The 24,733-nt window shown below is 38.7% G+C and overlaps 1 protein-coding gene across 3 annotated transcripts; it reads left to right on the plus strand.

Annotated features, from left to right (window-relative positions):
• Window positions 1–176: 176 nt before the first annotated feature.
• Window positions 177–23,772, plus strand: S100PBP (S100P binding protein). Of its 3 annotated transcripts, none has more exons than XM_090269040.1 (8): window positions 177–257; window positions 2,819–2,892; window positions 5,538–5,654; window positions 6,882–7,609; window positions 8,250–8,332; window positions 9,756–9,859; window positions 20,893–20,974; window positions 23,029–23,772. In XM_090269040.1, exons 3-8 carry the CDS (start codon window positions 5,618–5,620, stop codon window positions 23,126–23,128), a joined length of 1,134 nt encoding a protein of 377 aa, XP_090125166.1. In that variant the 5' UTR covers window positions 177–257; window positions 2,819–2,892; window positions 5,538–5,617; the 3' UTR covers window positions 23,129–23,772. The 3 variants fall into 3 exon arrangements, with proteins under 3 accessions (XP_090125166.1, XP_090125168.1, XP_090125167.1); XM_090269041.1 differs by lacking the exon at window positions 177–257 and adding an exon at window positions 279–415; XM_090269042.1 differs by lacking the exon at window positions 2,819–2,892 and having other exon boundaries at window positions 179–257.
• The last annotated feature ends 961 nt before the right edge of the window (window positions 23,773–24,733 follow it).

The raw sequence follows: 24,733 nt of genomic DNA on the forward strand, positions 1-24,733 counted from the left end.
CAGCAGAAAGTCGAACGGCTCGATGAAACGAGAAGAGGTGGAGCTAGTAGTTGGGGTGGGCGGGGTTGCACCGCCTGCGTGGGGCTCCACCCTCTGAGAGGCGGGGCGCTCTCTGTCAATCACTGCCTGTTTGCCCGCCCCCTGGAGCTGCTTGGGCTGCTTCTGGGTGGGGGAGGTCGGGGAGAGGGGCGATAAAATGGCGCAGGGGGCGGAGTAAGGCGAGGTCTTTCGTCCAGGTTTCGGCCCGGCTTCCTGAGGTGAAGAGCGGCAGGGGCGAGGGGGTCGGCGTTCCCTGGCTGGAAGGAGGATGGGGGCGCCTGTTGCTTCTTCAGGGGACCACGTACGGCGTCCGCCCCGTTGAGGGGGTTGGGAGGCCTTCGCTTTGCTGGGAAAAGGGCTCGTTTTCGTTCCTGAGGTGATGGCGGCGGGAGGGAAATGGAGGGGAGTGTCCCTGCCCCCACCTCCACGTCGGCGGGCCATAGGTGCCCCTCACCCTGCTGAGGAAAAGGGAGGCTGTTTGGCGGCCTGAGAGGCGGGGAGTGACGTCGGTTCTCTCAGCCCAGTAGGGATGGGGAGGGATGGAAGTGTAGGTTGGTGGGCGATGCCACTGTGTCGCTGCTCCCTGCTCCACTGTGGGTGGTTGTAGCTGTGGAGGAGTGTGGTCTTTCTGCCGCGCCTGGCGGGTGGGGGAAGGAGAGGTGACCTGCCACTCGGGGGAGCGGGGGCCTTGGTCCCGCTGCGGGGTGTGTGGGTAGCCATCCTCAGAAAGAGGGGTGCCGGTGCTAGCTTTTAGACGGTCAGGTTTTGCCCTTACTGGGGGAGGGGCGGAGATCAAGCTCGCGCTTCTCCCGCCTTCCGCGGGGAGGCGGGAATTATTGGTCTGGTTCGAGCCGGGAGGAGGGAAGCGCGAAGGCCATGTCCCGGGGCGACGCTTTGCGGGCGGCCTTGGCATTTCTGAGGGAGTGCCGGGGGGAAGGTCTAGCGGCAACCTCCGAAGGGTGGATTTGGGCTACCCTTCCTCCTGGCTTTCAAGAACTGGAGGTGCCCCACCATATCCTTCCTGGGCTGGGGGACCCAGAAAGTGATTGAATTGCCCACCTGCTGCCCCCACCTGACGTAGTTTCTTGTGGATGTGTTAGAGGCTCAAGGCTTTAGCAAACCTAAATTTAAAAAAAAATTTTTTTTTTTTTTAAAGAAACCTGTTGCTGCAGCTCAGATATCAGTCTCCCATGCCTATGTGGGAGGAGAGCCCTTGAGGTTTGAGGCCCTTAGCTAGTGAAATGTTACATCAAGCAGAGATTTCCAGCTCCCGGTTGTTTTTCTGCCCTACAGCTTTTTCAGTTACCTCAGAGGGAGTTGCACAATTCTTGCAGATAATTGCAGTTCATTTTGATTTCGTTTAAACGTTCTGTCTGTCCCTTTTGTGGAGTGATAAAACCTATGGAGGTAGCCTTTTGTGTAGTGCGCCTCAAGGGCACTGCAAGGCCTAGGGGAGGGTTGGAAATGAAAGGCCAGTGGGGAAGCCCTGTTCCTTGAAAATAATCCTTGCCCGTATCTGCCCGATCCGGCTTGGTAATGCTCTTGGTTTTAGAGCCTTGAAAGAGGGATGTGGGGTTGTGTCTGGTGGTGCCATTTTAGTGGCCTGAATAAAATAAAGCTTTGTGCTCTAAAGCAGTAGGTTTCTTAGGTATGATAAAAAATAGAAAGGGAACCAGTTTCTGAGGTTGCAACCAGGAGGTTAGAGAACAGCGGGGCGGGGTGGTAAAAAATTGAAGTGTGAAGAAGGGGGTGGACAGGTGAGAGACATGAAAGGACAGAATAGGGTCACAGAAGGGATGGGGAGGAGAGGAATTAAGAGAGAGACTTGGGAGATGGGAAAAAAGAGTCTTCCTTTAAAAATAAAGAGATCCTTATTTTTGGTGGAAGTTACAAAGTAAGTGCCAAGGAAAGCAGGTGATGGTACAATGGCAGAGAAGTACTAAGGTGGAACTTCACTTTAGAACTTGAATTTTATCTGAGATTCCACCCCCTTGCAAATTCATTAAATACCAACTTACATTAGTATAGGGCTTTTAGGTTTAGACTGCTTTCCTAAACTTGCTCTCATTTGATTCTCATGATAATCTGGGTTTGACGTTAACAGTGAATAATTCCCATTTTACAGATGAGTATTCTCATCTGTATTGAGGATCAGAGACTTCAAGTGAATTGCTGAAGTTCCTGAATTTTAGTTTAGTTCCTTTCTATAAGATTCTTCATTATTAGTTTGCAGATTTTGCCTGATAGTTCAGATATCCATATGGCCTGGTCTTTAATTTAGTGACAAAAAGGTTGAATGCTGGATTAAAGTAGAAGAGATTAGAGCATACTGGGTAATTTCTTAACAAGCTAGGACTAGGAGACGTTCTCACCAGTTTAGCACTTTTCTTCTTTCCTACCATTTGTATGCTTCTCTTAGGACTTAAGGGGTCAGGGAGGTGATGAGGGTACAGTGAAATAATATCTATAGCCACTATTCACTTAGCTTTAACATTGTGCCTGTGGTATGCTAAGTGCTTTATATTCATGATCTTATTTAATTCTTCCAACAACCACATGAGGTAGGTATTATGATGGACCCTCTTTTGCAGGAGAGGGTGTTTGAAACTTCAAAATGTAATCATTGTATTCCCACTGACATCTAATTTAAAATGTCATTAAATATTTCAAGCATATAAAAATTATAGGAATGAATACCAACGATAATGAATACCATGATACCCACCATTTAGCTTTATCTTATGTTGCCACATTTGTTTTAGGGCTGTGTTTTGTTTAGGAAAGAAAACATTACAGGTGGAATTGAAACTCTTATGCCCCCTTGCCAACCCTCTTCCCTCCCCACAACCAGAGGTAACCACTGTTCTGAATTTGGTGTTTCTTATTTGTATGCATGTTTTTATAATTTAATGATATATGTATATATGCATATATAATTTATGGTATTGTTTCTTTAACAAATAACAAGAAAAACGGGGAATCTAGATTAAGATACAAGACATATCGGCCAATTGCAATGCATGGACTTTATTTGAGTACTGATTTTTAAGAATCTTTAAAAATGTGGGACATTTATAGAATAATTGGAAATCTAAACCAGATATTTTATAAGGACTTCTTGTAAGTTACAAATGAAATGATGTGATGCCTGGGGTTTGCTTCAGAATAATTTAGTAAAGTGGTGAGGTAGATGGGGTAAGATTAGCTCTATGTTAATGATAGTTGTTAGGTGATGGGTATGTGGTGGTTCATTATGCTGTTATGTTGTTTTTGTATATTTTAAGTTATGAGTATTTTTAAATGAAATAAAATTAGAATGATTTATGCAAGTTAAAAATTATATGTATATGGTGGTGTTTTGCATGCTTTCAGTCCCAGCCATTTTGGAACATTTCTGTGAGAGAAGCTCAGAAGAGCCAGCTCTGTGGCTCTGGATGTCGTATGGCACAGGAATTGGTGTTTGCAGTGGTTGTGAAGGATATTGGTCCTATGTGTGTCCAGTAAAGTAGTGATGTTTTTCTTCAGTGAGTTTTGGCCACATGCGGGGGTATTTCTCATGTTCTTCCATTCCACCTGGAAGCCTGTGCCTAATCAAGTAGCTTAAATTATTTTTGCTAAGGCACCAGAAACTCGTTGGTGTTCACATCTTTCATGTATATTAGAAGGTGTAATGAATTTAGAAGGTTTTGCCATTTCTTGACTGACCCTGGGCAAATCTTTATCACAGGGTGAAAGAAAAAAGAAAAAACATTGCCTTTGGAATTAGACCTGTGTTTGGATCCTTGTTCTAGCATTATTACTTCTGTATATATTTGGTTAAGCTACTTTATGCCTCTGAACTTTGGTTCCCCAAGAGTGAAAATCTACGGAACTCTTCATTTGGTCAGTCAGGTGCTGAACTAGGCCTTTTGGAAGGAGTTGAAGTGAGAGCAGGGAGGGGTAGGGGCTCAGGAAGGGCTTCTCAGAAGTGGAGCTGCTTAACCCCTGTGCCTGTGGTACTTGTACTTGACAGCCACAAACTTTTAAGTGAAAAAGAAATTTCCAAAAGTAAACTTTTATTACTTCTGCCTAAAGAAATAACTATAAAAATAACTCAGTCATTGGGCAGAAAAATTACTTTTCTCTTCGTGGAGGAACCTGCTTCAGTGCCTGGAACTCTCACAACAGTTGCTGGTAAAATAAGAGAAAAAGTCTTAGCACCTCTTAGATTAAATACAACAGAAAATGTAGTTTCTTATGGTTGTGGAAAGAGGCAAAGCCTGTCTACCTATGCCACCATCTTCAAATTTTAGTTTCTTTGGTAAGATCTGTGTTACAGAGTTAAGTTGAGGGGTTAAATTAAGAGTTGTAAAGTGTCTCACAATGCCTGATTTATAATAGTTATTTCATATTTCTTTCTGTCCCACCTCATTTCTAAGATGAGTAAGTTTAATTATCTTCCTTCTTTCTTTTATTTATTACCATCCCAGTTTTATTGAGATATAATTGACACATAATTAGTGTAAGGTGTTCAACATAGGGATCTATTTTCTCAGTAACTTTCGAGTATAAAATACAATATTGTTAACTATAATCATCATGCTGTGTATTATTTGGGTCCCTTTTAATTCTAAAATTTTGTCATCCCCCTTTCTTCCTAACTTTCTATAGTACTGTATTGCCCATACCATTTTATATTTTCTCATAGTGGTGTGTAATTTTAAATTGTTATCTCCCTGGAAAGATTGTACATTCTTTGGGAGTGGAAATCATATCTTGATTGCTTAGGAATTATATAGAGACATTATCTAGCACAGTGTTGGGTGAGGATAGTAGCACAGAAAATTTTTTCTGTAAAACTGCATGAACTAAAGCTAAAATTCCAGGTGTGGTATGGAGGCAAGTGGGGTAGGCAAAATTCACAATTAAAAGGCTATAATGAGTTTTCCAAATTATTGAGTTTAGTGTTTAATCATTTCTTATAGCTTCTCAGATATTGACATGCAATATGTAGGAAACAAGTCCAGATGGTTAAGTGCCTTGCCCAGGTTTAATCATTTCTTATAGCTTCTCAGATATTGACATGCAATATATAAAACATTAACTTAGACATTGCCTGGTCCCCCTTTTTCCATTCTTTCTCCATTTTATAAATGAGGAAACAAGTCCAAATGGTAAAGTGGCTTGCCCAAATTATTATAGCTGGTTAGTGACAGAACCAGCACTATAACCCAGGTCTTTGGACTCCTAAGCCAATATTCATCCTATTAGAGCAAATGATATCCTTAAGAAAGTACAAATTGTTGAACAAAAACTAGTTCCTTGGTTGCATAATTTTTCCTTTAAAGGTTTTTTTTTTTTTTTTATGTTCTTGACTCAAAATCCAACTTTCTGGTATTTAAAAAAAAAATCAAGATAAAATTAATAGATGGAGCACCTTAAAAGCATAACACAGTTCACTTTGTAATTACCAGAGCTGAAAGTGACGAGATGATCTCTAATTTTCTTTGTACCTGCAGGAAGGTGGGAGTCAATCATTTTGACAAGTCTCCTGAAAGGAACAGCTAGCAGGAGCTGAAATCTTTTTCCATTTGGTCTCATGACAAAGGCAGAGATCACAGCAGCAGCTCCACACAGTATGGAAGACATTTCTTCTTGTATTCTTAAAATAGATTTTTTTTTTTTGAAATTTCAAAAGTAGTATGTTTGTTTTTTAAAAAGTGTAAACCGTGAAAATCCAAACATTTTACATAATATATATTTGTTTTGTTTTATGTTGTGGATATTATTCCATTATAGTTTATACAGATCTCATTGTGATTTTTTAAATACAGTAAGTCCCCACTTGTCTGCAGGTGATATGTCCTAAGACACCCCAGTGGATGCCTAAAACTGTAAAGAGTAATGACGCTATATATACTATGTTTTTACCTATATATACATACTTTTTAACTTAATGGGAAGCACTTTACAGCTTCTCTTTGGCATATATGAATTGCCAGCATCACTACTATTGCACTTTGGGGCCATTATTAAGTAAAATAAGGGTCACTTGAACACAAGCACTGCGATACTACCACAGTTGTCCTGAATACCAAGATGGATACTAAGTGACTAATGAATGGGTGGCATGTATAGTGTGGGTATGCTGGACAAAGGGATAATTTACATCCTAGAAAGGACAGAGTGGGAAGGCATAAGATTTCATCACACTACTCAGAATGGTATTTGTTTTGAAACTTACGAATTATTTCTGGAACTTGCCATTTAATATTTTTGAACCTTGGTTGACCTCAGGTGTAACTGAAACTGGGAAGTGAAACTGCAGATAAGGGGAGACTACTGTAGTTTAAAATATTCCATAGCATGAATGTATCGTGATTTTATTTAACCGTTATCCTGGTGATGAACATTCAGGTGTCTCCAGTATTTCGCAATTTTGAATAATGCTGCTTTGGACATCCTTGTAAATGTATCTGTGTACTTGTTGTATAGGTATTTCGATAGGATAAACTTCCAGAAGTGAAATACCTGGATCAAATGGTATTGCCAAATTACTGTCCACAAAATATTGTGCTGACTTACACTCTCATTGACAGGGTGAGGGTACTTTTTCTCACATCCTCACCATCCTGGATTATTATGTCATCTTAATTTTTACCATTTCTGATAGGGAAAAAAAAAATCTCATTCTCAAAATATCGTGATTTTGACAAAGTTAAATATTGTAAATTTATTATTTTTCATGTCACAAGTCACAGTGTAAAGAATTTGAAATGATAGGACACCACCACTCTATAGAGCAGATGGGAGTTGGTATAAGGGTTCCTGTTCCTCAGCAAAACTGCCTCTCATTTTTCCAGATATGATGTGCTCACTAGTGCCCTCTAGGGGTTCCTTGGATGAGGATGCATTGGACGATGCCTTGCTGGACCCAAGTGAAGGAGAAGAAGATGATGGCCTTATCAGTGTCACAGAGGAAGAGGAGGAGGAGTTATTGAAGTCAGATGAGGAGGAAGAGAAGTTATTGAAGGCAGATGAGGACGAGGAAAATTTATTGGATAGCTGTGGACCAGTAGCTGAGACCCCTAGTCTCTCTGAATTACCTCAACTAAGTACATCAGTTGGTCAGGAACCAACTCCTACAAAACCAGTAAACAGATCCTTTGCACTAGAAAAAAATTGTGTAAAATTAACAGTTGTTGCACCATTTAATCCAACAGTTTGTGATGCTGTGCTTGATAAGGACAAGATTGATACATCCAAAGATGTTGAAAGACCCTCCTCCCTTGGAGAACAGATGGGAGAAGATGGCCTTAGCCCAAATAAGAGCAAACTTGGCACTAATTCTGAAGGGATCATTCCCAGTAACTCTGCCTGGGATGGGCCCCTGCTCCCTTCTCCTTCAAATAATAACTGTCAACAAACTGTCCCTGATAAAAGTATGCCTGATAGTAAGAAACCTACACTTTTATGCTCTCAGATCTTGGACCATTCAGGGACTCCTCATACAGGGTCATCCTGGAAAAATGGATCACATAAATCAAGTTGTGAAACGAGGTTTCCAGTTGTTTCCAGTTCATCAAACAAAGTAAGTGTATTTTTTCAAGGTGAAGAGAAAAATAAAGTTTTCATTCAGAAGCTGTATAGCAGAGCTTTGTATTCAGGCAAACTGGGGTTTGAATCCTGTCTAGCACTATGACCCTGGACAAATTATTTAGCCTCTCTGTTTCCTTACATTTCTTATTTATAAATTGGAGTAAATACTATTTCATGGTATAGTAAAGATTCATAAAGTAATGCACTTACAGTAACATACATGATATTAAATTACCATTTATTGGATAATTACTAAGTTGATGATGATTTTACTACAATTTTTTCTTTCTTTGGGCTTCAGCCTAAGTCTCAATCTTTGGTTATATTGCCATGTTAGATATAGCACCAGCTCTAAGTCAGCCTCAGAAGAGCTGAAAAATCTTGGGCAATTTACTTAACTACTTTAAAACTGATTCCCTTTCTCCCAAGTGAGTTTAATAATCCCTGTCTTTTTTTCCTTAAGATTACAGTCACTATCTCATTTAAAGCAGCTATCACAGTGCCTGGTATACAGTGATGGTCAAGGATATGACTCTGAGGCCTTTAGTTTAAGCATTTTTCCATATTGTGCTCAGTTATTTTCTTATAACTAAGAACCATCTTTTCTGCATTTCTTCTGTTCTGAAAAAAAGGATGTTCTTGACAAGGATTCTGGGAAGCCGAAAGTTCCTGAGAGAATAGGCAAAGTCATTCCAGTTCTGCAAGCCAAAACAAGGTAACAGTATAATGAAGTATTCTGGTTTCTTCCTCAGTTTCTCTTCTCAGTTTCCCTGTACTGTGTGTGTGAGGTGGGGGAACCCTGCCCAAGGAATAAGCATACTTGAAGTTCTGGAACATCTATTGATGTGACCTTAGGCAAGTCAAATAACCTCTGACCTCAGTTTGTCAAGAAAATGAGGCTAATGATGCCTTCTGTGCTGCCTCACAGTAGTAGTTTTGAAGAGTGAAAGAGATATATTAGTGTCCTGGCAGGTGCTGCTCAGTTGGTTCAAGTATTGTCCCATAACTGAAAGGTTGTAGTTTCAGTTCTTGATCACGACACATACCTACATTGCAGGTCAATCCTGGGTCCAGGCGCATATGGGAAGCAGCCAATTGATGCTTCTCTCTCACATCGAAGTTTCTCTCCCTTTTTCTAAAAGCAATGAAGAGAAAAAGACATTAGTGAAAGCACTGTATAAATGTGAGGTTTCTTTTCCTGTGTATGGGCAAGCCTGGTCACAGATATGATAGGAGGTTAGAATAATTTTATAACAATATAGAAAATAATTTAATCATCTCTCCCATAACAATATAGAAAATAATTAGTCATCTCTCCCAACTTGTATACAGCTGTTTTGGGGAAAAATTCTTACAGAGGTTGCAGGTTTGGGTCACCTTTTCAATCTATGTTTTTGTTGCCAGGAGATGGCAGTGTCTCCACATGGGCCTTCTCAATTAGCAAAGCTGCTTTTTAGGTTGAGTCAAATTGACTTCCTTACAATGATATTAAAAAGTTTTTTTTAATTACACAGATATTTATTCTGCTTTTGAAAATTTAAAATATTACAAATAAGGTTAAAGTCCCTTTTCTTTTTTTTCTTTTGTTTGCATAATTTGGAAACTTTGTTAATTGCTGACAGTGGAAGTTATACCAGAGAATGTAAGTCAGGCTCCTTGGAACAGTAATGAATTGACTCAATATTTTCATCCGCAGACTCCTCAGTATAGAGCAGTTAGTCTGAGCAAGGGCCAGCCATGGTTCTTGCCAAGATCTCCAGTGTTCTAATTGCCAGATCCACCTGGTTCTTTTCTGTCTTTATCTCATTTAATTTTTCTGTGGTTCTATGAACAGTTATTTCCTGACCAAACTTGAGTTACTCAACTAATACTTTCTTCTCTAGGGACTAGGTAGTCTTCACTTCCCTATGCCTTGTTAATGGGTGCTTGTCTATATTCTCTTCTTTTTTCTCCCAACTCCATACTTGATTTCAGCTTCGTGGTATGTGACTAAAATAATTTTCTGTCATTAAATCTTTGAGAGTATTTTACCTTTGAAAGTTAGTTGTCCTAATTGATGAGCACTATATAACTTCTGTCAACAAAACATTATACTTATGATTCTAATGGACTGTTTCTCCTGCTTTGTTTTATTCCAGGACCACTGCTCCGGCATTTTCACAATCAGATCTAGAACGGAAGAAGCAAACTTATGTCAGGAGTGTCTTTGCTCATATAAAAGATTCAGGGGACTCTAACCAAGGTAACATGGGAACCAAAGAATTACATGTAAAGATGTGATGGGACTTTTATTTCCAATGTAATTTACCTTAAATTGGGAGATTGTTTTGAATTTTCTTAGTGAGAAAGATAACTTCCTTACCCAAAAATTTTTACTTAAAGGGATTGCCTAAGTAGATAAGCCTCAAAGTGGCTGGGCTAACCAGTGTTAGAGAGGGGTCCAAAGAAACTCATACCAGTATGTGAACAGTATCTTCCCTATGGCTGAGCGCTGTAACCAGATCGGTACTTTTTGCTAGGGATTTTTTTGTCTGAAAAATAGTAGAAGTGGATGCCCAGGCAGTGCTTAGTAATTATTGATTTTTATTTGGAGTTATTTATTTTCCCTTTTGCCTTTAGCATTTAAATATTTAAAAAATAAGCATTTCAAATTTCATCCTGTATCTTGCTATCTGTGTAAAAGCTCTTGAAAGGCTTTGACTACCTTACAGATACTTCAAGCTGAATCATTCCTCATTCATTAAAACCTATTGCAAACCAAAATTGCTAGAATCCTTCTCTAGCCCTCAAGAGACTATAGTTCATGTTATCATTCATCCTGAACTATTGGCTGATGGGAAAACTTTTAAAGGAAACATGTGGGCTGTACTGAGGGTGCAGAGGTTAGAGAGATACTGATAAAAGAATTCCTTCTCATAAAGATAACTCTATATTCTGTCATTTTTAGTGTCTCTGTTTATTCAGCAAATCTTTCACAAGTACTATCAGCGGTACTAGGTTTGAAGTTTAGGGGTTGTAAACATAAAGAGAAGTGAGGTAGTCTTGGCCCTTTGAGAACTTGATAGCCCAGAGAAAGAAAGGTAATTACACTGCAATATTGATCAGTGCTCTAAAATAATTATGTATAAAGTGCAGTAGGAGCAGGGAAAGAGCTCTTCTGTTTGTTTCAGGAGAGTGGAAGATGGGGAAGGAGGATGCCCTAGGTGGGCTCCAGAGAGAAGATAATTAGTTCAGTTACTCAAGATTACTAGAGAGGGTTTTAGAAGAATTTTTGGTCAAAGATCAGAGGAGTCTCCCCTTTCTTTGACAAATCTTGAATTAATTAGTGGTTTTTTTTCTTTTTTGTTTTGTAAGGCTATCTGTGAGTGAAAAGATTTAGAATTCTTGAAACATCAGTCAGAAGAATTTTTCTACCAGGTCCTTTTATTTTTTTGGTCAAAAGATTTCATTTAACAATCAAATACTGCTAATACCGATTGCTGAGCCCTCTGGTTGTGAGATCCCTTTACTTGAATTATTTTAAAGGTCTGGTGGAACTCAGGTTGTAGGTTCAATCCTGGGTCTGGGCACATATGGGAAGCAGCCAATTGATGCTTCTCTCTCGAATCGAAGTTTCCCTCCCTCTGCACCACTCCCTAAGTCACTAGAGGAGCACATTAAAAGAAGTTTATTTATATTCGGCCTCTGTGGAAGAGACTTGACCCTTGCTTTTCCCTCCATGAAGTGGTTTTTCTTTTTTCTTTTTAAAAAAGATTTATTTTTTGGGGAGAGGGGAAGGGAGGGGGAAAGAGAGAGAAGCATTGATATGAGAGAGGAACACCAAGAGGTTGCCCCTTAAACATGCCCCGACCAGGGACTGTACCTGCAACCCAACCATGTGCCCTGACTGGGAATTGAACCGGTGCCTTTGGCTTTGCAGGATGATATCCAACTGAGCTACACTGGTTAGGGCGAGATGAGTTTTCTTTTATATCCTAGATGGTTAATACTGATATATTCAGTTATACATTTTCTTTCAAATGGGGCATTTAGAAAAGAAATTACACAAGAAAAGCAATGAGCAGCTGCTCATTTTTATAGCATCCTTTCCATTCTCTTCCCCCAATCAGCAGTCCCTCTCCCATTTTATCACAACAATCTATATCCCATAAGGAACAGCTAGAACAGTGGTTCTCAACCTTCCTAATGCCGCGACCCTTTAATACAGTTTCTCATGTTGTGGTGACCCCCAACCATAAAATTATTTTCGTTGCTACTTCATAACTGTAATTTTGCTACTGTTATGAATCGTAATGTAAATATCTGATATGCAGGATGTATTTTCATTGTTACAAATTGAACATAATTATAATGGTTAATCCCAAAAACAATATGTAATTATATATGTGTTTTCCAATGGTCTTAGGCGACCCCTGTGAAAGGGTTGTTTGACCCCTAAAGGAGTCGCAACCCACAGGTTGAGAACCACTGAGCTAGAATAACTGGTATAGAGGAAAGACAGCGTATTTTAGTGGTTGAGAGAATAAAGTCTAGTCTAAAGTTAACCTCTGGGTTTATATCCTAGCACCACTGTTTACTGACTGTGTGACCTTGAACCAATAAAAGTTCAGTTTTCTCATTTTTATAATGAGGATAATAATGAGGCTTAGCTTATGTAAAAATTGTGTTACGTGTAAGTACAAGAATAATGCATAGAACAGGACCTAGCCATAGCAGCTGACAACATGTATTGAATACTTGGTATTAGCAAGAACATGTATTTTTTCATACTGAAATCTTTATAGGTAAAATAGTATGATCTCAAGTGTTTGTTTCTGAATCTCAAAAAAAAAGAAAAACAAAACCAAAACCCTGGAAAATTAGAGAAAATAGCTTTTAACAAAATGTTGATAAATGTAGCTAGCTGAGTGATGGGTATGTGGGGTTTCATTATACTGTTATATATTTTTGTATTTATTTGAGAATTATAATAAAAAGTTGTTTTTTAAAAAGTGCATCTTTTGCCCTGACCAGTTGGTTGGGCATCATACCACAAAGCAAAGGATCTCTGATTTAATTCCCAGTCGGGGCACATGCCTGAGTTGCAGGTTCAGTCTCTGGTCGTCGTGCATTTAAGAAGCAGCTGATCAGTGTTTCTTGCATCGATATTTCTCTCCTTATCTTTCTCCCTCCCTTCCCCTCTCTCTAAAAAAATAAATAAAATCTTGTAAAAAATTCAGTTTCTAGGGAATTCCTTTCTGACATCCAAGAGTATTTAACATTACCAGTTAAAATTTCACAGGCCTCCAGCACTTGCTTCTGCCTTCCAGGAACCCAGTGTGATACGAAGGTCTTTTGTCACTTCCCACTGCCCAGTATTCTGACATCCAAAATTTAAAGATTTTATATACTATATTGTAGTGGGGACAGGGGCATAGTTTTCATTTCTTCTGTGTTTGCATATGAATTACAGAGCAGCCAGAACAAAAAGAGGTAGTATAGTGCCTCCTGTTTTTCTTTTTGAGATGTTTAGTGCTATTTCACCTTGGAAAAATATATCTTAGGTTCTTTATCAGACACAGAAATTAGTAGGGCAGATTCCAGTATAGTTCCTGCCAATTCTGTTTGAATCCTCTCCATTGTGTTAATCATCTTCTTTCGTTTTATCAGTAATGTATATGTTATTGATAGAGAATATAATATAAATCATCCTTCAATTCCATTATTCTAATATAGGTATAATTTCTTTTTAGTTTAGTGCCACCTGGTTCTTTAGTAGCATTTACAAAGAAACATCAACCACTTTCTGACATCCCAGCTAATGGAAAACTTTATGTGAAATTATAAGTTCTTAGAGTATAAAGGACCATTAAGATCTTCTCTTTAATCTCCAAACACAATTCTCTTCTTCTGTGTTTTGTCAAGTGACCATTTAGCCTTTGCTTAGAGTTGTAATAACGTAAAACTGATTACCTCATGAAGCAGGCCATTCATTGCTTAGAAAATTCTGATAGTTAGAAAGTTATTCTTTACCTTAAGCCAAACTGTGAATTCCTGTAATTTCCAGTGGTAGTTCCTAGTCCTACCCTCTGGAATCACAAAAAATAACTGCTCTCTTCCATTTACTTAATGTATTTTAAGGACCTTTTTATGTTAAATATCTCAAATTAAGATTTTTAATGATTACAAAGTAATTACCTCTTGGATAATTGGGTTATATTAATTTTTATTAGTAATGCTGCAGTAAACATTCTGGTCAAGAAATGTTTATGTATAACTTTTATTTCTATAGGATGAATGCCTAGAAGTGAAATTGCTGGGTAAAACATTTTCAAACCTTTTGATACATGTTACCTGCCCCTCTCAATTATATTAATTTTTATTGTCACCAATTTGATAGGTAAATTCTAACATTTTGTTTTTAATAATTAGCTTAAACATTTTTCATGTTTATTGACAACTTACATTTAATCCAAATTTCTTAAAATCATCTAATATCCACATTATATTCCAGTTTCCCCAGTTGTTCCAAAATGTCTTGTAAATTGTTACAACAGGACCTAATCAATGTTTAGCTGTTTCTTTAGTGTATGTCTTCGTGTTCCCCTCTCCCCACCTCCAACCGTTTATTTTTCCTGCTTGGCCGGGCAGGCCATGGAGCAGCTTCTGATGAGCTGGTCCAGAACCACGTGCACTGCAATATACTGGGCCAGCTCAGCCCAGCTGGGCCTGCACCAGCTGCTGGGTGAGCTTACAGAGGAACCCATCCGGCACACAGGCGCTGGGCACGTTGTTGTTCACCATGGACATCGGCACGGGGCCAGCGAGGGCTGGGACACAGGAACCAACCCATGCGTGTCTCCCTCCTTAGTCTCTCTTAATCCAGGTCACTTGTTCTGTAGATTTTCCCACATTTTGAATTGTGCAAATCTTAAGCTCTACCCATTAAAAAAACAACTAGTCTTCCCCATCTGGAAGCCCCTGGTAACCACCATTTTACTTTGTTTCTATGAATTTTACTAATTTAGGTAACTCTCATAAGTGGAACCATATAGTACTTGTCTTTTTGTGGTTGACTTATTTCACTTAGTGTAATGTTCTCAAGTTTTATCCATTGTGTAGCATGTGCCAGAATTTTCTTCCTTTTTATGGCAGAATAATATTCCAAAATATACCACATTTTGTTTTCCACTCATTCTTCAATGGACATTTGGGCTGCTTTAATCTCTTGTCTATTGTGAAGAGTGCTGCTATGAACCTGCGTGTGGCGGTACCTCTTAGAGATCCTGCTTTCAGTTGTTTTGGCTATGTAACCGGAAGTGGGATTGCTGGAGCATACAGTAGTTTTGCTTTTCATTTTTTAAAATTTCTAATTACATTCTTTTTTTATATGGATTTTTTAAAAAAATTTTTATTGATTCGAGAAGGAGAGGAAGGGAGAGAGAGAAAGAGAAACACCTATTTGTTGTTTCACTAATTTATGCATTCATCAGTTCATTCTTATATGTGCCCACATTGGGGATTGAACCTACAGGCATGCATATTGGGATGATGCTCTAACCTACTGAGCTACCTGGCCAGGGCTTTACTTTTAATTTTTTGAGGAGACTCCATACTGTTTAACACATTTGTTGCACTATTTTACAACCCCACTAACAATGAACAGGTTCCAGTATGTCTACATCCCTGCCAACACTCGTTATTTTCTGTTTTCTGGTAGTAGTTATCCTAATGGTTGTTCAATCAATTATTCATTTTTGCTGTTGCACCTAAGTAAATACTGTTCACTACAATGTCAGTGGTACACTATGGTCCTATTTTCTTTCTTGAATTATTTGTTTTTCTGACGTTTTTAATTACCTCACTTTTTAAAAATGCTTAAACATACACAGTAATCTATCAGTTCCTTTTAATTTTTTGGAGACCTTTCTAGAGTCTTCTTTTTTTCTCCAATCTGTACTACTTGTTGTCTAGGCCTGCTGCAAAACTATTCTCCTGGTATTTACCTTTGCTACCCTCCTGGGTGGAATCCTCTTTTCTGGATCCCATTTCTTCTTGATCTTTTATTTTAGTGGCACACATCCTCTGAGAATTTCTTTTTTTTTTTAAAGGTAAAAAGGTGAATTTTTACTTATTCCTTTCTAATTTGGATACTTTTTATTTTATTGTCTTATTTTGCCTAGTTTCTAGTTACTTAGAATGGGATGTAAGCCCATTCATTGTGACTAGAAGTGGAAGTCTCTGCTTTGATTTTTACTGAAGATCAAAAGAAACAATAGTTATGTAAATTCTTATTCTGCATTTACCATTACTGTTGAGAACTTACATAAATCACTCAATATCCCCTATATAATATATTACTTCAGAAATGAGTTTTATTGTAAGTCCTGTTGCTTTTTGTCTGCAAGAAGATTTGTGCTAGATCAGTGCAGGTTTGTTGACCTATAAGCAACACTGCTTGCTTTCTACTTAATCTTTTTTTCCTTTTTATTCCAGTTTTATTAATTCATTCATTAAAGCAGTAGCCTACTCTCCTATAGCACATTTTTTCTTTCCTTCCCTCTTCATCCCCTCCCCTGTACTTGGTATTTTTTTGATTGCATGGCACAGAGACAGTGTGTTTGTCTTTAAGTAACTTAAGTTTAAGGACTTATAGGAAAAATGGAGATTATAGATGCTCAACACATAGCCAGACCTCATAGCAAAAAGAATCAGCCATAGAACCTGGCCCCCTCAGAAACAGATTCCTTTGTTTCCTACTCAGTTTTCCCTGCTGATTTAGTGCTGCTTCTGCTCTCTCTTAGTTATCTCAAGTGTCTGTTCCCTAGATTCCTGGCTGTGTTCTCCTCTCTCTCTTGTTCTCATTACTAAAGCTCACATTCACATTACAAAAGAGAGTATCTAATTGATTCATTTGATGACTTGTTGGTGCCAGGCCAGCTTGTAAGTCAAAAGCCAGCTGAGAGAGTCTGTCACAGCCGATTGAGGAGGGTCATGTGGTACAAAGTATGGTGCCATATAAAACTTGTCAGAAGGGCCATTGGCAGAGCAAGCACTCAGCATTATCATTCCTCCTCCTGTATAACAGTTGATTCACTTCTAACTTATTAAGGACAGTCACTAGACTGAATTTGCCTCCAGACTGGTCAGCTACATATTTATAGATTACGGTTTAGAAGAATTGCTGATTTCATTCATGAAATGTTGAGGGGTTTTTTTGCTTCTAATTTCATTCTTAGGTGAATTTCATTCTTAGCCATGAAACAAAAGACAGCCTTCACCACCTTTTAGCCACAACTTAAAATAAACTCGTGGTACTGATTGTTGGTTCAAGAAAGCCCATCTGTTAGAGACTACGAAGGGAAGAGAAAATTCAAAATTCAAAACAAAAATGTTTCCATTCTTGTTAGCATCTCTAAATTTGGAGGAAGAAGAGATTGAAGCTCTGCAGTGAAATAAGGTTTTTGTATTATTAACTCCAGCTGGGTTTGAACCCTGGCTTTCCCATTTACTAGATGAGAGATGAGTGTCTTTTTCTAAGCTTCATGAATAAAATGGAGATTATGGTATTTGCCTCATGTGGTTTTTAGGATTAAATGATAGGATATATGCCAAGCAGTCAGCAAAGTACCTGGCACATAATAAATGCTTGATAAATGTTAGCGCCCATTATTTCTAGATCATTAAGTCTTATTAATAATGAGGGTTACCAGAGTTCATCAGTAAGTTCTTAGTGCTAATGAAAACTAACATTTTTTGGTACATGAGCTGAGACCTAATTATTGAGCCCTTGTTTACACAGTGCTGTACCAGGTACCAGCTGGGTGTACAAGTGCTATATTGTGTTATCTGTCTTTCTTTTTTTTTTAATTTCCAATTTTTAAAAAGATTTTATTTATTTTTAAGGAGGGGGAAGGGAGGGAGAGAGAGGGAGGAAAACATCGATATGAGAGAGAAACATCGATGAGTTTCCTCTTATGCTCCCTGACCAGGGACCAAACCTGCAACTCAGGCGTGTGCCCTGATTGGGAATCGAAGAAGCGACCTTTTGCTTTGTGGTACAGTGTGCAACCAACTGAGTCACACTGGTCAGGGCAATCCTAGGAAAGTTTTTAAGGAAACTCAACCCATGATATTGTTGAAATTTGGGCTCTGTCACCAGCTGTGTAACTTTGGACATATTACTTCTCTGTGTCTCAGTTTATTCCCTCTGTAAAATGGGGAAAATATATCACATATGATTGTATAAGGAATAAATGAGTTAATATGTATATAATAGGTAGAACAGTGTGATATGTAAGTTGCTGCTGCTAGATTATGATACCTAGCAGTTGGATACTTGAAGCATCCTTGGCCTCACTGACTAGTCTTTTTCTTCTTTTTTTTAAAAAAAATTTTTATTTACTTATTTTTAGAGAGAGGGAAGGGAGAGAGAAAAAGAGGAAGAGAAACATTTGATGTGCAAGAGATAGCTCTATTGGTTGCCTCTCTCACACCCCCAACCAGGGACCTGGCCCGCCACTCAGGCATGTGGCTTGACTGGGAATCAAACCGGTGACCCTTGGGTTCACAGGCTGGCACTCAATCTACTGAGCCAGCTAGGGCCCTCTTTTTCTTCTTTTAGTTTAAAGAGTATAGACTTTTGGGCAACTTTATAGAATCTAGGTGGTAAGAGATGAGTGAACTGAAGGACATGGTCTATAGATCTTGTTTCATTTTGAGATTGGATGCCAGGATTTCCATGTCTCCCCAGGCCTCTTCTGGTGATACAGAGCTGGTTTTTGCCCAGTACAACGTCCTTTGGTTGGTGCTAGAGGGAATGGGTGTCAGTGATATAGAAGTAGGATACATAGGAACGGAGCAGTTTGAATCAAGACCTTTGATTTTAGCTGAACAAATCAAGCAGGCAAGGAATTTTCTAATTAAGTTACTTCCCTTAAAGGGGAAATTTGTTCCTGATTTACATTTCCTTATGAAGTGAGATTAATATGTTTTCTTTCCATATTAGTGATATTGAACATCTTTTCATTATGATAATTGATCACTTATGTTTCTTTTGTGAATTGCCTATTCATGTCCTTGACCTATTTTGTTTTATGAGGAGACTTATCTTTGTAGAAAAATGACATCAAACCCTTGCCAAGTATGTTTCAGATATATTTTTCATTCTGTCAGTTGTCTTCTTTTACCCTTGGTTGTGCTTTTCTATTTTAATTGCACAGAAACTTTTTATGTAATGAATCTATAAATATTTCCTGAAAAGTATTATCTCATATGGTTAGAGGATTTTTGCCAAGTGCTGCTGAGTGTCATAGTTTATATGCAGACTGATACATTTAATAAGCATTTTTCCTTACAAATAGGTGATAGATTGTCATAACATTTAAAGACTCACTGTAAACTAACATAGCCCTGAGACTGTATGTAACACCATAGAAATAGCTCCTACTCACTGCACATGGGCTGTGTGCCAGGCAATATGCTAGGTCTCTTATGTCCTATGTTTTTAATACTCAGCTTCAAGGTAAATATTACTGCTCACAGTTCCTTGATGAATAAAAGTAGGGCTAGAAGAAATGAAATGATTTTCCCAGGGTCAAAGAGATGGTTAGTAACTGGATTGGAATTTTAATTCATCTGCCTAACTCCAAAGTATATACTTTTTCTATAAAGCTCGGCTCCTTGAGCCTTCAGATAAATTAAATTGGTCCTAAAAGTGAAGTAAATAGTTTTTTACCAGAACTTGAAAAGATGGTCTGTAGCCTTTTTTTTTTTTAATTTTTTTCCAGATTTGGGGAGTCCACCCTTGTATTATATGCTTCCTTTGCCTTTGTATATATATGCACTGACATTTAAACATGGTACAACTTTTGATCAATAAATAGTTATAAAAATAAACACTCAGAATTGAGTCATTAAAAAGTGTGTCCAGACACTTCTATACGACCTTTTTTTGATGGAAAAATATCAAGATTCAAGGAGATACACATTTTAAACAAGCACTGTAAATGAATTTTGGTATTTACTAACTTAGGTATTCAAGGACTTGGTTTGAGGAGTCCAACAGAGTGAAAGTCTGCTTTTCAAGACTACTATTATCTTCCATCAACGGAGAGATTTTGGCATTTCTATAGTCTAATAGTTCACCATCCTTGCTTGGTTTCTCAGAGCACAGTAGATAAGATAATGAGAAATATGTAAACTAGCTGAAAGAAAGATCTCCACTGTCATTGGTAGTAGTTTTCAAAGTGTGATTCCCAGACCAGCAGCATCAGCATCACTTGGGCATTTGCATCAGAAACTCTGGGGCTGGGGCCCAGCCATCTATTTTATAATACCTCCAGCTGATTCTGATGCATGTTAAAATTTGAGAGCCACTGGTCTAGGGAAATTATTTTATTTTATTTTATTTTATTCTAATTATAATTTCTGCTCTTGTGAGCCTCAGCCTACGTCTCAACCCTTAAGTGCAAAATTAGTGTCATTGACAAGTGGCAAAACTGGACTTAAACAGGAGCTAGTTTTGAGTCCAGTTTAATAAGCACTTAAAGCAGATCTACCTCCCTGAGCTATAGTTTTCCATCTCTAAAATGATATTAATAGCATCTTTCTCCATATTAAGATATTTTTAAGAATTAAGGTAATGTGTGAAGTGCTTACTAGCACCTTGCCAAACTCCCAAGTATTTGAGAAATTGCCTTCAGCAATTTTTCTTGAGCAAAAAGCCCCCATTCCCTTCTATTCCCAGTTTCTCTTTTCTTGAATGTATGTTGCTGTCTTGTGTCTCCAGGCCTTTGTATTAGCTGTCTTTCTTGGACACCCCCACCTTCTGCCTTTCTTTATCTCACTAACTTCTTACATCTTTTAAATCCCTGCTTATAGTTCACTTCCCTTGGAGGGGACTTTCTCTAACCCCCACTTCCCAGTCTCTGTGCTCATATCGCAGCCTGTATTTTTTGTCACTAAACGTATCACAGATTTTGGAATGACCTGAGGGCAGATACAGTGTCTTATGTACCACTGTATTTTAGGGGCCAATAAAGTCCCTCGCACATTGTGGGAGCTAATAAAAAATGAATGAACAGTGGCTGTCATTGTTTCTTATTTTTCTTTATCATCATCATCCAAGAACAAGCTTTCCTCTCTGGCTTGTAGTTTTTGTGCTGAGTGCTTGTGATAATCATGAATAGACAGTATTAGGACCAGTGATGTTTTCTCTTTTTCTGAAAGCTTTGACCTAGGCTGAAATGAAGTTTGCTGAGTGGCTTCCTAACCACTGATCTCTCTGTATCACAGGTGCCTTGGTGGAACTGTATTCTTTGATGGATCAAGTTCATCATATGCATAACCATTCGCACCCTTCGGACCTCACTATTCGGTGAGTAGGCGATTAGAAAGAGGAGAGGGTAGAATTTGGCTATAGGAGGAATGTGGTGGGGAGTTGGGTTATAATTTTTGTTTAATTTCAGAGATGGAAAAAGAAGCAATACAATATAATGGAATAAGAACTGGATTGAAATTCAGGAAACCTGGGTTCTAATACTACCCTTGCAGTTTTTAATTAGCTATATGGTTTTTGTTTTAAGATTTAAAAATTTTTTTTTTTTAGAAAGAGGGTAAGGGAGGGAAAAAGAGAGGGAGGAGGAAACATCAATGTGTGAGGGAAACATCATTCGGTAGCCCCTCACATGCCCCCAAGTACAGACCAGGCCTGCAACCCAGGCATGTGCCCTGACTGGGAATCAAACTGGCAGCCTTCTAGTTTGTGGGATGACCCCTAACCCACTGAGCTACACCAGTCAGGGTTAGTTATATTTTGATCTAATCACTTTACTTCTCTGGTCCTTGCATCAGTAAAATTAAGATATTGAACTAATTGATGTCACAGGGCCTTTCCAGTTTTGAAATCTTGATTCTTGATGCAGTATGATTTTACACATTTATTTAGTTACTTCAATCCAGTTACACAGACTCCTTTCCTCTCTTACCCTATATTCAGTCCATTAGCAAATCCTATTAGTTCCACTTACAAAATATATCTAAAACTTGACCATTTTGCATCATTTTCACTTGGATTATTGCAAGTCTCCTAAAATGGCCTCCCTGCTTCTGCACTTGCCTGTCTACTGTTCTCAGCTCAGCAGTCAAAGAGATTTTTTCAAAGCATAAGTCATAAGTCAGATTCTCTTCCTTGCTCAGAATTTTCCAGGGGCTTTTCATCTCCCATCTTCCCATCTGCATGACCCCCTACATCTCCTGTAAGGATGGTGGCCTAGGCTGATAGTTAGCTCAGCAGCCTCACCGCCTACTTGGTGCTTTGTTCACTCTGCTGTAGTCACACTGGCTAACTTGCTGTTTTTCAGGTGTGTCAGACACTCTTCTTCCTCAGCCTTTATATCATTGTTACCTCTGTAGTTGTCAGAAAGACAGTATAGTTTAATGGTTACTGGATAAATTCTGGAGTCAGATGTGAATTCAAATCCAGGCTCTTCTGTTTCTCTATATGACCTTGAGCAAGTTATTTACCCTGAGGATCAGTTTCCTTATCTGTACAAGATGTTAATGGCAGTGCTTTTCTCTTAGGCTTGTCATTAGCATTAAATAAGATGAGGTGTTCATAAAATTCAGCAGATGCTTACGTAGAGGGCTAGGTAAATGTCAGGTACTGTTGTAATTATTTTCAGTCCTGGCTATTCCTTGTAATCAACTGTGGAGATGTCTAAAAATACAGATGTCCAGGCTCTGATTATAGGGATTCTAAATCATTAAGTCTGGTAGTGAGACAGGGGCCAAGAATCTATGCCTTTAAAAAACTTTCCAGGTGGTCGTTAGGAATGCTGGAGCTGAGAATGGGCTCACATCTCAGTGGGTCACGTTCAGTTCAGAATCCCAGCCTAGCACATGACTAGAGGAGACTCAGGAAACTCTTTTAAGTCTGTGCTGTTAATTGTTCAGTCTCGAAACTTGCAGTGTGATACTCACATGATGACTTACCTTCTCTGGGAATTTTATTCTAATTTTAACTACTGTGTCCTGAGTAACCTTGAGCTGTGTCAGCCAATGAGGTCCTGTTGGAAGTACAGATCTCATGCAAGCAATGAAATGTAGATCCTGTTCTAAATGGTTCTGGAGGGAGAAATTTTTTTTTCCTACTTAATCATTATTATATATTATACATTGGGTTTTCTTGGGACATTTTTGTATATGGCACTTACCATATTACCTGTCTGGGAATTAGGTAGCTTTGGAATTTGGAAGGAAGTAGCAGTTATAATGTGACTTTCACATAAAATTCCTAAAATTGAGAATTGAAATATAAAGTTAATATTTGATTTCTTAAAGTAATGCTATTTTTGCAGTAGTTGTATACAAATAGCCATACCAGCTGAAACCTTCAATTTTTCTGTTTTTACTTTCCCTCTCTCCTGATAGAAACTATGCCCGGTTCCGACAGAAACCTCTGGAAAGATACAGTCTGACTGAGTGGGTTGACAGGAATAAGCGAAGCCACCAGCGGTTCCAGAGTCTCTAGGATAGATATCCAGTACAAGTTCATTTGTCTCATGCCATCGACAGTGGAAGGCCCTGTCCAGGGTCCTGTCCACAGCAGCAACTCATCTGCTGCTGCTGTTCTGTGCTTTACAGATTTTGAATTTTATTTTTCACAATATTTTTATTTAAAGAACTTGTCACCTTTTGGAAATGCCCATTACTGACTTGAATTTTTTGTATAAAGTTCATATGTGTGTGTGTGTGCGTGTGTGTGTGTGTGTATTTAAGCAGTGTTTAGTTGATAATAGTTTTTTTTTTTCTTTAAAATGAAGGTGGCCACGTCCTGAAAGCCAACATTAAGCCAAAACAACCTGGCTCAAGCAAAACACCCACTTCAGTGCAGAAGTAAAGTTTACTGATGTCCAAAAGAAATCATCTTTTAATTTCTAAGGAAGAGATTCTTTATCAGGCTGCAAGCTAGTATTCATTATTGCTCATGACATAAGTGGGTATAAGTCACTTTTAAAGACTCTTCTTACATTTTTTATTTGAATCTAAATACCTGTCAAAATTTTAAAGTTGGTAATCCAAGAAATTTGAAGTAGGATAGGTCAGGACAAAAGTCCTGTTGAAAAGACAAATTGAAAGTGTAAATCTTTTTTTGTAACTAATCTTCTTTTATTTTTTGGCTTTTATTTCATTCATCAGATTTACTTTGCACAGTAATGTTTGCAAATCTTATACATCTTAACTGACAGAAGAAGACTGCTGACTTAATAACCCATGCTGATTTGTGGTCTTGTAGCTGCCTTCTCTGCCTTCCTTCAAGGATTTTCCTTTTATCCCATTGACCACTGTGCTCTAGGGTTTGACTGGCATATTCCTGTTAAATATGGATATGCCGCTTAAGAACAGTCTCCCTACTCTCTTTATTGAAGAGCTGCTCACCTAAGGTCTTGACTTCAGGACAGGCCAGAAAGCCAGTGCTATTGAGGTGTCAGTTGGTCTTCAATGTCGTCTGCTGAACACTGCTTTAAGTATGAGGTCATGTGTTAGTAAACCTCCCTCCTATGGGAGAGACTTTGGAGAGGCACTCTTGTGTCCATTGTTAGTCAACAAAATGTGCCTTTAGACCTGGATGTTATCTACCCATTTGGTCAAACCTCTGAAATGTAACATGATGTTTGGTGAGATGTTACATATTTTTGTAACGGGTTGAATTAAGAGACCTTAAAAGGGGATTCTAGAGGAGGCCCATACTGAAAAGCTAGTGGTTGAGGGGACAGGATTAGGAGAAAAGGACTCCTGCCCCCCCAGAAACACTCCACCGTCCTTCCCCAGCACGTTTCACAAAACGGCTAATGTGGGTCTAATAAAGTTGTGATGAAGCACTCATTACCTGACCTTAGAGTTGGGTGCTCTAACCCAAGCTGGCAGACTTTGTGCAGCCATCGTAATGCCTGCCTTGGCAGTTTGCTGTTCTTTCTTCACAGACAGCTCTAGACATCTTTCGGGGGATTTTGCAGTCCCACATTCATGCTGTTCACGTTCTGTGACCACTGCACACAGTTGCTGCAGCGCAGCCTGTGCCGTTGGGCTGCCTGCCTCTGTGGTTTTGCTGTTTCATCAGCCCCGTCTTTGTATG

Source organism: Furipterus horrens, unplaced genomic scaffold, assembly GCF_987537825.1.
Source record: "Furipterus horrens unplaced genomic scaffold, mFurHor1.1.pri manual_scaffold_3, whole genome shotgun sequence".
Lineage (NCBI taxonomy): Eukaryota > Metazoa > Chordata > Mammalia > Chiroptera > Furipteridae > Furipterus > Furipterus horrens.

Bases quoted from the DNA above. Each gene is read 5' to 3' on its own strand.
- S100PBP (XM_090269040.1), top strand. From the start codon at position 5,618: ATGACAAAGGCAGAGATCACAGCAGCAGCTCCACACA. The intron at 7,610-8,249 runs GTAAGTGTATTT...TCTGAAAAAAAG, and splicing joins TTTCCAGTTCATCAAACAAA to GATGTTCTTGACAAGGATTC. The intron at 20,975-23,028 runs GTGAGTAGGCGA...CTCTCCTGATAG, and splicing joins CCTTCGGACCTCACTATTCG to AAACTATGCCCGGTTCCGAC.